The sequence below is a fragment of the Giraffa tippelskirchi genome, chromosome 4 (genome assembly GCF_054371585.1).
Source record: "Giraffa tippelskirchi isolate mGirTip1 chromosome 4, T2T-mGirTip1v1.2.pri, whole genome shotgun sequence".
In the NCBI taxonomy this organism is placed as follows: Eukaryota; Metazoa; Chordata; class Mammalia; order Artiodactyla; family Giraffidae; genus Giraffa; species Giraffa tippelskirchi.
In genome coordinates, this window is record NC_137278.1 from 141,135,065 (window position 1) to 141,150,339 (window position 15,275).

At 35.4% G+C, this 15,275-nt stretch overlaps 1 protein-coding gene across 4 annotated transcripts in view; it reads right to left on the bottom strand.

Annotated features, from left to right (window-relative positions):
• Positions 1-15,275, bottom strand: part of LRRK2 (leucine rich repeat kinase 2) — a 197,008-nt gene that overhangs the window by 25,074 nt on the left and 156,659 nt on the right. For all 4 annotated transcript variants that reach the window (XM_081594156.1, XM_081594153.1, XM_081594154.1 and 1 more), the window contains exons 42-43: positions 3,834-4,004; positions 2,539-2,639 (exon numbers count right to left, since the gene is read on the bottom strand). In XM_081594156.1, coding sequence (XP_081450282.1) covers positions 2,539-2,639; positions 3,834-4,004 — 272 coding nt within the window. The remainder of the gene's footprint in view (positions 1-2,538; positions 2,640-3,833; positions 4,005-15,275) is intronic.

The window sequence follows — 15,275 nt, forward strand, 5'->3', positions numbered from 1 at the left end:
AAAAGGTTATTTGGATAGGCCTTCCAGCTAACTACAATTTAAAATGCTTAAGAAATTCTTTTCTAACTTCTTAAAAACATTAGGGATCTGATAACACCATACAGAATTATCAGGCCAAAATATTAATGAAAGGCAGAATCCAGAGAGGTCAGATGAGCCCCAAAGCCTGATTTTCCCTTAAGGCACTGATCTACTGAAGTAAAACTGATGTGTGGTTTTGAATGCCTTGTGGGGCTGGTGGGAAAGAGTTAAATCTAGGGATGCCCAAAGTAGAGAATGTAGTAACAGGATAAAACTGGGATCCCAAAGGACCACATATTCAGAATAAATGAAAACTAGAAATAAAGCCATGCTCCACTCCCACTTCCACTGGTCTATAAGGAGAGTGGCCTTGGACTTTACAGACACAGGGTGAAAGAGCAAAAGAACCCTGAGAAACTGTTATTCATAAGCTTGCTCTCAAGATTTACAAATAAGATTCCCATCACCTAGGTGGTTCAAAAACATCTCAAGCCAGGAACTGAGTTTAAAGCAATTCATAGCAAAAAATATCCAAAAAAAGATGTGCAAAACTTGTATGCAGAATTGTAAAACTTCACTGAAAGAGACTTAAGACCTAAACAGAGAAATAACCCACATTCAAGAATACAGAGACTTAATATATCATAAGGCTGTTGCCTATAGATTCAATGCAAGTCTAATCCAAAGCACAATAGAATTTTTCAAAAAAGTTAACAGTGATTTAAAAACTTGTATGGAAAAACTAGACCAAAGAACAGCTAAGGCATTCCTAAAGGATAACAATGGGGGGGGGGGAAGACTATTAAAGCTTCAGGAATTAAGACAGGGCTGTACTGGAGGAAAAACATGTAAATTGACCAATGGAAGAGAGTATGTGTGTGTGTATCTTTGAGAGTATATCACAGAGTGCAAATAGAAAAAAAAAAAAAAGAAGATCAATGGAAGACAAAGGAAGAAACAATTTCATAGATGAAACTGGAAAATAGATTATCCAAATGGAAAAAAAGAAAATTGGATCTAGATAAAAATACAATTCCTGATGAATTAATAACTTTATCAAAAGCAAAACTTTTAAACTTTATGAAGAAACCATAGGTAAATATTTTTGTGGCTCTGGGAGAGATAAGGGCCTTTTAAAACAAGATTCTAAAACTAATTGCCATAAAAGTCAGTACTATTAATTTTATCTCTATTAAAATTAAGAAATTCTGTTAAGCAAAAGGCACTCCAAAGGAAATAAAAATGGGAACCATGAATTGGGAAAAGAAATTTGCAACATACATAAACCAACTAAGTTTTAGTATACAATGTAAGAAAGAAAGTAGCTGTCTTTAAATTTCATTTTTATGCAAATAACCTAATAGAAAAATGGGCAAAACAATGAATAAGCATTTTCCAGAAGAGGAAACATATATATTACCAATGAATATATAAAGAAACGCTCATTCTTATTAGTAATTGCTGCTGCTAAGTCGCTTCAGTTGTGTCCGACTCTGTGCGACCCCATAGACGGCAGCCCACCAGGCTCCCCCGTCCCTGGGATTCTCCAGGCAAGAACACTGGAGTGAGTTGCCATTTCCTTCTCCAATGCACGAAATTGGAAAGTGAAAGTAAAGTCGCTCATTCGTGTCTGACTCTTCGAGACCCCATGGACTGCAGCCTACTAGGCTCCTCCGTCCATGGGATTGTCCAGGCAAGAGTACTGGAGTGGGGTGCCATGCCTTCTCCAATTAGTAATTAGGAAAGTGTAAATCAATCCATTTCAAAAAAAAAATTAAAAAGTCAGGTAGTACAACATTTAAGGAGAATATATTTTAAAAAACAGCTACAATAATATACAGGTGATGCAACTGTTAAGCTGGTACAACTTCTTCAGAAAATGATTTAGACATTCCCATATTCCATGATTCTGCAATTCAACTCCTAGATATATAACATAAAGCAATTCTTATGCAATTTGCACTAGGAGATGTACAACCACGCTCATAACAGTACTGATAATAGCAAAAAACTAGAAACAATACCCGTTGATATGGTCATGGGTAAATACATTGTTGTGCATTCAAACAATGGAATGGAGTAGCCGGGAAAGAAATCAACAGCTATGTTCAACAACATGGATGAAGCTCACAAAACAATGTTGGGAGAAAAACTGAAAACTCTCAGAACAGCATGTGACTGATTCGATTTTAAATAAATTATGAATACAAGAATATTAAACTGGGTAATGAAATCTTAAAGAGGAAATAAAAATGATTAACATGAAAGTTAGGAGAGTGGCTGCATTGATAGGGAAAGAGAGTGATGCAATCAGAAAGAGGCATATGTGCGTTTCTGGGATGTTCGCCCTTTGTTTTGTTCCCAGGGTGGTGAGAGGATGTAAGAGTTTGGCTTTATAACTGTTTTAAACTGTGACTGTATTTATATATTTAAGTATATACATATATATATTTTATAAATAGATAAATATTTTTATGTTATGCACAAAATATTGATAAATTTTAATGATATGAATACCTGGGCAGAAGTAGGTCTTTCTTGAGGATTTTCTTTCAAACATTTTTTAATTAACTTCTCAACCATAGGCCATGGGGCACAACCATATTCTTTAACTGGATCTAAAACATTAAAAAACATATCACACTAAAATACTGAACAAATCAGAAAGATTATTTTATTTCTTCTCAATGTGTATGAGAGGTCCAGACACTGCAAAGGAAACACTGATCTCTATAATCCCATACTTATTATAAACTGATTATCACTCTTAAAGCTAATTTTGTTAATCATCTCCACTAGAAACATCAAAAAAGAGTCCTTGATTTTTACAGTATAAAAAGAGACACAAATACCGATTGAATAAAAATCAATTTTCCTTTCATATCTTCATTTCAAATAGATTTTGAAAACACTTTTGTTCATATATTAGACTTTTTTGCAAATACTTTTATTTTAATATTCAAAGTAGACAAGTATTCAGGCCTCATATCCCCACAATCAGTCTGTGAACATTTGTTTTTAATTTTAAGTATGTCATTTTTCTGGTCGGTGTAGAATAGAGACCTGAAAACTTTTCTTGGAAAGCTAATTGATAAAATGAAGGAGATGACCCAGATTGTGCACGAAGGATTTAGTCAAACAATAATAGATTTCCTTCTGTTGGGAATCTTTAAAGGTCCCCAAAAGGAGATAGTTATCTTCCCTGTAGCTGGAACACAGTGTACACTCAAAACTTTTCTTAAGTGAAAAGCAGAAAATATGAGAAATGACTAAATACATTTAAAAGAATAGTTCAGAATGCAAACTGAAGTAACAGTTAAGGAATGAAAGAAAAAAGTCCTAGAATTTCTTTAAAGCATGAGGCAACCATTCAAATTGAGATCTGATCTCATTAAACACTCATTCACTAATTCTTGCTAATATTTACTACTAAAAATTATTATAGTAAATAATTTGTTTTCATTCCTGCATAGAAATTACTTCACTCAAGAAAATGAAAATACTCCAAGCTAATGGACACTTAGTAACTCTTTATGAGAAGAAAAGTCACTAAACCTGGACTTATAATAGTATTTCCTTTCCTGAGTATTCTAAATATAATACCTAATATATCAGTATTTAGAATACTAAAAAGAAACCCTATAACTTCTATGTTTCTCATATGATTTATATTAATGTCATAGAATTTAAGAATATTCATGCACTAAACAAAAATTTATCAGTTATAAAATGAATTGTATATAAATACAATTAAATAAAAAATGAAGCTGCTAAGTTAAAATAGAACAATCTTTATTGTAGATAAAACTTACCAGGTAATTTCCCTTGTATTGCCAATTCATCAAACTCATTTGGAAACTTCAAACCCTCTGCTATTCTACCTCCAGTTGTCAAAATGTCATAAAGTAGCAAACCAAATGAATAAACATCAGCTTGTTGGTTATAAATAACATTTCCTCTAGCAACTTCAGGTGCACGAAAACCTGAAAGAAAACAGACATATTAATAAATATGCTCAAACCCAGGGCTTATACACCCAAGGAAGTATATATTTAGGCCTGTATGCTGATGAATAGTTAAGAAGATGAGTCTAAACAGGCCATGGCATCTCTAAACGGAGATATCTTAAGTCAATTAAGAGCCATGTCCCAAGACATTTCACCCATGGTCAATTCTGAAGAATAATAAGGATAAACATGCAATAATAAATTATTTAGTGATGTTGCACAATTAAATAAAGCCTAAAAGGGGGAAAAAATCTACATCCTTCTTAATAATAACTAGTCTCAGGGTAGTATTTCAAACAGAAGAGGAGACAGGAGGCAGATTTGCAGATTTTACTTCAAGTCACTTTAACCTGGCTAAAATGTTAATGGACTTATTATTTCAAGAACGTGTGACTCTACTCCTTCAACTCAGCTGAAAACTAAGAAGAAAATCACAACTAAAATGAACAAAAGCCCTCTATCTCAAGTGAAGGTTCATGCCTTAAATTCTTTTATAAGGAAATAAAACCTTTCATCTCACAATAAAGGTAAATAATTTTAATCACTTCAGAAAAAAAGAGTAATTTCAACATTACCTATAACAATAAAAATATTAACAATCTAAAGAAATCCAACTATAAAGAAAATAAGTTAAATACTGTACAGTATGCAGTAACTTAAAATAATTTTTAAGATGTTATAATGTAAATAAAAAAATGTATAATATAATTCTGAATAGACAAAATTATCAACTGAATTTTCTTAGCTGTGATAATGGTATGGCTATTATGCAAGCAAACATCCTTATACAATACTAAGAAAATACATGCACATACATTTCAGGATGACACAACATAATATCTTCAATTCAATTCCAAAGACTCATACTTTAACAGAACAGAAAGAAAACAACAATGTGGCAAAAAATTAATAATCAAATTATGTGAAGGGTATATAGGTATATATTATACTATTCTTTCAACTTTTTCATAGGCTGAAACATTTTCAAAATAGTTAATGGGAATGTGCAAAATTAAAACTACAAAGAAATACATCCAAATAGAATAACAATTATTTCCCAGTATAGAAATTATGAGTAGCTTCTATTTTCCTTTATAATTTAAATTTTCCACAGTGAACATATATGATCACTATGGTAAATATATAGCCAGGAAAATATAATGAAGTATGAATTCATATCCTTCAAGGAGTAAACAACTGAACTGAGAAACAGTGTTTTTAACAGGACTTCCCAGCAAAAGACAAAGCTCGTCAACCCTTCAACAAGCTGCTGCTGCTGCTAAGTCGCTTCAGTCGTGTCCGACTCTGTGCGACCCCATAGACAGCAGCCCACCAGGCTCCGCCGTCCCTGGGATTCTCCAGGCAAGAATACTAGAGTGGGTTGCCATTTCCTTCTCCAGTGCATGAAAGGGAAAAGTGAAAGTGAGTTGCTCAGTCATGTCCAACTCCTAGTGACCCCATGGGTCTGCAGCCTACCAGGCTCCTCCACCCATGGGATTTTCCAGGCAAGAGTACTGGAGTGGGGTGCCATTGCCTTCTCTGTTCAACAAGCTAGAAGGAGTCAAAAGGTTGGAGACAACAAATCTGAGCATGATAACCTCTACTGAGCTAACTGTAAACATTCTCTCATGAACATTTTGCCACATTTATTCCTCTTCTCTCTTTCTCTGTTACCATTTCCACGCATTTGTATCTGTGTGTGTCTTCTTCCTTCTCTGTCACTCCCTCTCCTCTTTCTTTCTTTCCTTGTCTTTGTGCATGTACATAAAATATCTGACATTATATTAAGCTGAAGATAAAATATTTCAAACCTAAGTATAAAATGTATCCTTAAGATAAGGATACATGGGGATCTTTAGGCAAGAATACTGGAGTAGGTTGCCATTTCTTTCTCCAGTGGACCACATTTTGTCAGAACTCTTTTCTGACCCATCCATCTTCAGTGGCCCTGCATGACATGGCTCATGGCTTCACTGAGTTATGCAAGCCACTTTGTCGTAACAAGGCTGTGATCCATGAAGGGGATCTTAAGAATCCTTTGGACTACAAAGAGATCAAACCAGTCAATCCTAAAAGAATCAACCCTAAACATTCATTGGAAGGATTGTTGCTGAAGTTGAAGCTCCAACACTTTGGCCACCTGATGCAAAGAGCTGACTCACTGGAAAAGACCCTTATGCTGGGAGAGATTGAAGGGAACAGGAGAATGGTGTGGCAGAGGATGAGATGGTAAGATAGCATAACCGACTCAACGGACATGAATTTGAGCAAACTCCAGGAGACAGTGGAGGACATAGGAGTTTGGCATGCTACAATTCACAGGATCACAAAGAGTCAGACACGACTTAGCAACAGAACAACAGGATAAGGACATTTTCTAACATAGCTATAATATAATTCTCACACCTAAGTGAAAGAATTATATAAGTAGTTAAGATAGTTCTAAAATAGATCCCTAATAAACTATACCTATGACATAATGTATATTTATCACAACAGTTTCTAATTTGTATCACGATAGCATTTTACAGACACCTTCCTGAATAGGCAGAAACAGAGTTTATAACTGAACTGAAAAATCACTAAAGGGGCTCAATAACAGATTTGATGAGGTAGAAGAATGAGTCAGTGATCATTCTTCTAAGATGATGGAAAACAGAGCAATGGAACTCATCCAGATAGAGAAGTAAAATAAAAATACTGTTTTACATGGACATACATTAAAGTACCTTTGTGACATCATCACCCAGAATAACATCTGCATTATAGAGTTTTCAGAGGAAGAGGAGAGAAAATGGCAGAAAAATGATTTCAAGGAATAGTGGTAACAGTCTATAACAAATATAAAAGACATTACTTTGCCAACAAGTCAAAGCAATGGCCTTTCCAGCAGTCATGTACAGATATGAGAGTTGAACCATAAACTAGGCTGAGTGCCGAAGAATGGATGCTTTCGAATTGTGGTGCTGGAGAAAACTCTACACATGGACATCACCAGATGGTTAATATTGAAATCAGATTGATTCTATTCTTTGCAGCCGAAGATGGAGAAGCTCTATACATTCAGCAAAAACAAGACCTGGGGCTGACTGTGGCTCAGATCATTAGCTCCTTACTGCAAAATCCAGACTTAAATTGAAGAAATTAGGGAAAAACACAAGGTCATTCAGGTATAATATAAATCAAATCCCTTATGATTATATAGGGGAGGTGATGAATAGATTCAAGGGACTAGATCTGATAAAAGAGTGCCTGAAGAACTATGGACGGGGATTCAGACCATTGTACAGGCGGTGGTGACTAAAACCATAGCCAAAAAAATAGATGCAAGAAGGCAACGTGGTTGTCTGAGGAGGCCTTACAAGTAGCTGAGAAAAGAAGAGAAGCGAAAGGCAAATGAGAAAGATAAACTCATCTTAATGCAGAGTGCCAGAAAATAGCAAAGAGAGATAGGAAAGACTTCTTACGTAAACAATGCAAAGAAATAGAGGAAAACAATAGAATGGGAAAGATTAGAGATCTAGTCAAGAAAATTAGACACCAAGGGAACACATTTCATGCAAAGATGGGCACAACAAAGGACAGAAACAGCAAAGACCTAACAGAAGCAGAGGAGATTAAGAAGAGGAGGCAAGAATACACAGAACTGTAAAAAAAAAAAAAAGATCTTAATGACCCAGATAACCACAATGGTATGGTCACTCACCAGAGCCATACATCTTGGAATGTGAAGTCAAATGGGACTTAGGAAGCATTACTATGAACAAAGCAAATGGAGGTAACAGAATTCCAGCTGAGCTATTTCAAATCCTAAAAGATGATGCTGTGAAAGTGCTGCACTCAATATGCTAGCACATTTGGAAAACTCAGCAGTGGCCACAGGACTGGAGAAGGTCAGTTTTTATAAAAATCTCAAAGAATGGCAATGTGAGAAAGAATGTTCAAACTACTGAAAGGTTGTGGCTGTGAGCCGTGTGCTACACTGGGATTCGTGACCTCTGGAAGAAAGGATTTCGAACCAGAGACAGAGATGAGGCTTGACCACTCAGAGTTTTTTGTGTAGCAAAGTTTTATTGAAGTATAACAGAGATAGGGAAAGCTTCTGACACAGACAGCAGAAGGGGACAGAAAGACTGCCCCATTTCTAGTTTTTAGCAAGACGATTTGCATCTGTTAGCAAGCCGATTTGCATCTGTTAGCAAGCTTCTAATCAGAGGAGAGAAATGCCTCAAGGCTGAGGGAGTTTCACCAGGCTCTTCTCTCACAATATGCACTTTTAAGATAGGATGACACAAGGAATATCATCCCCAGCCATAAAACAATTAACATGAATACTGGTTTGCTGAGCCATTATCTGCAGACAGTTTGAGGAAAAAAAAAAGTCTGCCACCTGTAGTTTATTTCTCTTGCTACTTGGGGACCTTGGACCTTCCTACCTGTTAGTTACTCTCTCACTACTTCACAATTGCACTCATTTCATATGTCACAAAGGTCATGCCAAAAATCCTTCAAGGTATGCTTCAACAATACAGGAACTGAGAATCTCCAGATGTACCAGCTGGATTTAGAAAAGGTAGAGGAGCCAGAGATTAAACTGTCAACATCTGCTGCATCATAGAAAAAGCAATGGGAATTCAAAAAAAAAAAAAATCTGATTCACTGACTATACTAAAAGCTTGGACTGTGTGGATCACAACAAACTGTGGAAAATTCTGAAAGAGATGGGAAAACCAGACCACTTTACCTGCCTGCTGAGAAACCTGTATGCAGCCCCAGAAGCAACAGTTAAACTGAACATGGAACAACAGACTGGTTCAAAATTGCGAAAGGAGTACGGCAAGGCTGTATATTATCACCATACTTATTTAAACTATATGCACAGAACATCATATGAAATGCCAAGCTTAATGAAGCACAAGCTGGAATAAAGATTGCTGGTAGAAATGTCAACAACCTCAGATATGCAGATGATACCACACTAATGGAAGAAAGCGAGGAGAAACTAAAGAGCCTCTTCATGAGTGTGAAAGAGGAGAGTGAAAAACCTGGCTTGAAACTGAACATTCAAAAAACTAAAATTGTGGCATCTGGTCCCATCACTTCATGGCAAATGAATGGGGAAAAAATGGAAACAGTGACAGATTTCACTTGGGCTCCAAAATCATTGCAGATGGTGACTGCAGCCATGAAATTATTATACACTTGCTTCTTAGAAGAAACGCTATGACAAACCTAGGTAGTGTATTAAGAGCAGAGACATCAGTTTGCCATAGGCAAAGCTATGGTTTTTCCAGTAGTCATGTATGCATGTGAGAGTTGGACCATAAAGAAGGCTGAGCACCAAAGAATTGATGTTCTTGAACTGTATTGTTGGAGAAGACTCTTGAGAGTCCCTTGGACTGCAAGGAGATCCAACCAGTCAATCCTAAAGGAAATCAGTCCTGAATATTCACTGGAAGGACTAATGCTGAAGCTGAAACTCCAACACTTTGGTCTCCTGGTGCAAAGAACCAACACATTGGAAAAGACCCTGATGCTAGGAAAGATTGAAGGTGGGAAGAGAAGGAGACAACAGAGGATGAGACAGTTAGATGGCATCACCGACTTGATGGACATGAGTTTCAGCAAGCTCCAGAAGATAGTGAAGGACAGGGAAGCCTGGAGAACTACAGCTCATGGAGTCACAAAGAGTCAAATATGACTTAGCAACTGAACAACAACGAAGATTCTTAAGGGTCCCTTGGATGACAAGGTGATCAAACCAGTCAATCTTAAAGGAAATCAACCCTGAATATTCATTGGAAGGACTGATGCTGAAGCTCCCATACTTTGGCCACCTGATGTGAAGAGCTGACTCACTGGGAAAGACCTCGATGCTGGGAAAGACGGAAGACAAAAGAAGAGGGAGGCAGAAGCTGAGATGGTTGGATAGCATCACCGATCAATGTTCATGAACTTGGGCAAACTCCAGGAGATACTAAGGGACACAGAGACCTGCCATGCTGCAGTCCATGGGTTTGCAAAGGGTCAGATATGACTTAGCAACTGAATAGCAACAACAAATGGTTGAAAATGTCCCTAATCTGAAAAAGATTTCCCTAATCCAGGCCCCAAACCTCTAAGATAAACAAAAAGAGACACACACCAAGACACATTATCATTAAAATGGTAAAAGTTAAGGATAAAAATAGCAAGCAAAGCAACATATTACATGCAAGTGAAATCCTATAAGACTATCAGCAGACTCTTCGGCAGAAACTTTACATGCCAGAATAGAGTGACATGGCATATTCACAAAGTGTTCAAAGGGAAAAAAAAACGCCTTCTAACCAAGAATACTCTACCCAACAAAGTTATCATTGAGTACTGTAGGAGAGATTGGGAATTTCCCAGATAAGCAAAAGGAAAAGGAGTTTACCACTTTTTCACTCTCCTCTTTCACTTTCACCAAGAGGCTGTTGAGTTCCTTTCTCCTTCTGCCATAAGGGTGGTGTCATCTAAACATATGAAGTGATTGATATTTCTCTCAGCAATCTTGATTCCAGCTTGTGTTTCATCCAGCCCAGCATTTCGCATGATGTACTCTGCATATAAGTTAAATGAGCAAGGTGACAGTATACAGCCTTGACATACTCCTTTCCCAATTTGGAACCAGTCCATTGTTTCATGTCCACTTCTGTTGTTTCTTGACCTGCATACAGATTTTTCAGGAGGCAGGAAAGGTGGTCTGGTATTCCCATCTCTTGAAGAATTTTCCAGTTTGTTGTAATCCACACAATCAAAGACTTTAGCATAGTCAATGAAGCAGAAGTAGATGCTTTTATGGAATTCTCTTGTTTTTTCCATGATCCAACGGACATTGGCAATTTGATATCTGGTTCCTCTGCCTTTTGTGAATCCAGCTTGAACAGCTGAAAGTTCTCAGTTCGCGTACTGCTGAAGCCTAGCTTGAAGAATTTTGAGCATTACTTTGCTAGCATGTAAGATGAATGCAATAGCGTGACAGTGTGAACATTCTTTGGCATTGCCTTTATTTGGGATTGGAATGAAAACTGACCTTTTCGAGTCCTGTGGCCACTGCTGAGTTTTCCAAATTTGCTGGCATATTGTACTTTCACAGCATCATCTTTTAGGATTTGAAATAGCTCAGCTGGAATTCTATCACCTCCACTAGCTTTGTTGGTAGTGATGCTTCCTAAGGCCCATTTGACTTCACACTCCAGGATGTCTGCCTCTAGGTGAGCGATCACACCATAGTGGTTATTTGGTCTTAAGATCTTTTCTGTATAGTTCTTCTGTGTATTCTTGCTACCTCTTCTTAATCTCTTCTGCTTCTGTTAGGTCCATACCGTTCCTGTCCTTTATCGCACCCATCTTTGCATGAAATGTTCCCTTGGTAGCTTTAATTTTCCTGAAGAGATCTCTAGTCATTCTCATTCTATTGTTTCCATATCATGGCTATTTTAAATAATGCTCCAGTGATCATTAAACCACGTAAGTCCTTTCGAATTAGTGTTTCTATTTTCTTCAGGTAAATGCCCAGAAGTAAACTGAAGGATCACACAAAATTTCTATCTTCAATTTTTTGAGTAACCCCTACCCATACAGTTTTTGGAGGCTAGATTAAATCATCTAATTATTTATTATTCTTCAATAGATTTATTGTGTATATGTTACATCAAGGTACTATAAAAAACTTAAAACCTTTGGCATTTTCCCACTTGACTGTTAGAAACATTAGGATTTAGAACTGTAAGATCTTAGAGTAGGGAAAGACTTGAGGGGTCACTTAGTTTAAATTTTAATTCTTGGCACATAGCTTTTTACATTAGTTTTTTTTTTTTTTTATCCCTTAGATAGCAATCCACAGAACTTATGGCTGCACAAAAGGTTAGAATTTTTCTCAAAATTAGTCAGAGACAATAAGAAAGATAATTTTGAGGATACAGAAAAGAATATTTACTTCAATAAGGAAATGGTTTCAACCTTCTTATCTTCTCCCTTTCAAAATATAAGTATCTTCACTGACACAATCCCCAGTAGGAGAATGTAATGCCTATTTATATAGCCAGGAATTACCTCAATTATACATAAAAAAAAAAAAATGCACTCTTAAGTGCTTCTTGAAAGTCAACCAACGAGTTTCTAATGATTTTATTTCAACCAATGAACTTATAATGATCTTATTTCTTGACCATGCTAACAGTTTCTTCTAAAGTTTTCTATGGAAAACAGATGCCTTTAGGAAAAATCTCCCTCAAATAATAGACACTGAATGATGACAGGACTTTAATCCTTCAGATGGACTGGTCTGGATCAAACATATTGTCATAGATAGCAATAAAATGACATTTAATCGGAAAGGTATATAGAATAACATCAAATATACTATCCACAACTATATCTTTAAATACAAAAATGCATAAAGCATTACTATAATTTGTTTCTCTGAAAATTACAAATGTACTTGAAAATCATTAATTTCAAAAACTCTGAGTAAATAACACTTTAAATCAGACTGTCCTATAAAATTACATACTTAAAACATTGATTACTTTACCTAAGCAGAACGACACAGCACTGAAACTGAACGGAGGACTTAGACCCAAATACGCAGGCAAGATGTGACAAAGATGACACTCAAAGTAGTAGAGAAAAAGACATATTTAAATAAATGATAATAGCATAAGTTGTTTGATAAAGAAAAAAGGAGTAGCTACATTATTTAATATAACTAATAAACTCTTGATGAACCAAAAGTTTTAACATAAAATGTAAATCTACATTTATGTGGCTGATTCATATCAATGTATGGCATAAACCACCACAATATTGTAAAGTAATTAGCCTACAATTAAAATAAATAAATTATTTTTTTTAAAGTACTAAAAAATATTCCAATTAAATGGATAATACTGGAATTTAAAAGGCTTCCCTAATCACTCTATCAGAGATGGGTGGTATAAGCCAACAGGTTGAGAACTAGGGAATACATTGTCTTTGGAGAATTTTAAATAAGCAGCTACCTGCACAGGATAGTTACTACTGACCCTGCCTTTGATATATCATCGATTAAACACGTCAGGAAAAATTAAAGATTATTTTGTCTAAAAGAATCAAACTCAGCAACAGCATAATACCATAAACAAGATTAAAAGACAAACCCTAAACTGAAAAAAGTGTGCAATACATGAGAGACAAAGAGTCAACATTAATTGAAATCAGCTTTACAAATAAGTAAGAAAAGTAGATAAATGAGTAAAGACAGAAAAATATACAAAACATGAAAGGAAAAATATATGTCCTATATATAAATAGATATTTGAAAAATAAAAATATTAAACTATCACTTTTTGACTATTAACTTCATGAAGATTAAAAATAATAACAAACCCAGAATGGAAAACAGGTGCTCTAATTCAAGTATTGATGGAATTTGAATTGATAAACCTTTCCAGAAGGTAAGCAGTATTTCAAAATTCAAAATATGCCTGTCCAGCAATATGATCCTTAGAAATTAACTGTTTAAAAATTAGCTTCACAAATGGAAAATTTTTAATTTACAAGAGTTTTAATTAAAGCTTTTTAATATTTCAAAAAGAAAAAATAAATAAACATCAAGATAAGATATATTTAAGTGAATTACTAAAATATTATGTAAATGTTAAAACTGATATTTAACACAGAACTACTTCCTGGAAATACTAAGTAGAAAAAGACAATAAAGAAGTAGAATTTACAATATAATATGTATATAAACCTGTCAAGCATATCTAAATCTAGATATATCTCTGTGTTACCAAAGTGTTATTATTCCACTAATTTATGAGAAATACATCTTTCGACCTGCTCAGTATCATTCGCTGTTTTCACGTCAGGACCTTATGTTTTGAAAATCAAATCTTAACTTAAAATGACTTGCTTGAACTACTCATCATGGAGTCTTTCACCTCAAAAACCAAAATGGGGAAAGGAGGGGGATGGAGAGCATTAAAACCTAAGCTACCAACATAACATTTGATTATCAATCTAAACCATAAGATCCTCCAAGCTACTCTACATGTATCCTTATCACTGATGACTTCCCTGGAAAAGCAACTGCAATTTCTTCAAAATTATTTGTCTTGTATTTAAATATGCTGGTCATCATAGGAGGAACAGGAAAAATAACATTTCAAGCTATTCAATGTATTCATCACTATATTTAATTTGGGATGAAAATGAATGTTTTTAACATGGCTTGCAAGGCTAGAAATAGAAACATTTCCTGCCTGTTTACCAAAGGACAACGTTGTCACCTGATCTAATACTGTGAATGATCTATAGTGGGTATATACTGTACTACTGTACCACATGGACACCCTGTTTAGCATCAATGACCCTCAAAAACTAGAAATTTTAAGCACTTACTAAAATCCTAAATATGCATTGTATTAGGCTATTCAAATAAGTCATTTATTTAAATATGTGTCACTTCTACTTCTAGGTACAATGGAAATAGGGACTAGACTTACCATCCTGCATAAAACAATGAAATAATTAGACAACAAAGACAAAACCCTGAATACTGGGAAAAGAAGACAGTGATCCCTGAGAGAGAGCAAGCAAACAAGGCGGGTTCTCTGAACGCCTTTCAGAGGACTGGATAAAGGGAAGGCAAACAGAGCTGGGCCCCCTGGTTAACAAGACAAAGCAGAATCTGGGAAAACAAAGACAGCTAAGGAATGTGCCAAGCATGGTGCTAAACCCTTTATATGAATTTCTCATTTCATTTTCACAACTATCCTTAAACAGATACTATTATTAGGTATTGCTGTTTAACCAAGGAAAGGAATTAGGTGATTTCTCCAGCCCCAGCTAATAAGTGGTAGAGCAAGGATTCAAACTAAGACACTCTGACTTCATAGCCCAAGTTTAATAGAATCTATTTAAAATAATTCACATTTGCTTTGTTTTTGTTTGAACATAAGTCTAAACCATATTCATATATACTCACTCTCTTAACATTTTGTTTATATCACAGGCTCACACTCTCAAAATCTAGAGTAAATTCTAATCACCTTATTAAAAATTTTTTTACAAATAACATTTTCCCCAATGTGAGAAAGTACCAAAATTTGACCTGCCTATCTTGTAATTGATTAATATAGGCAATGATACTGTTTATATGATGCAAAGATGAGAATCACTTGGAGATCATTGAAATAGCCTCAATGTCTGGGCTCTGTGGTGACTCCATGGTAAAGA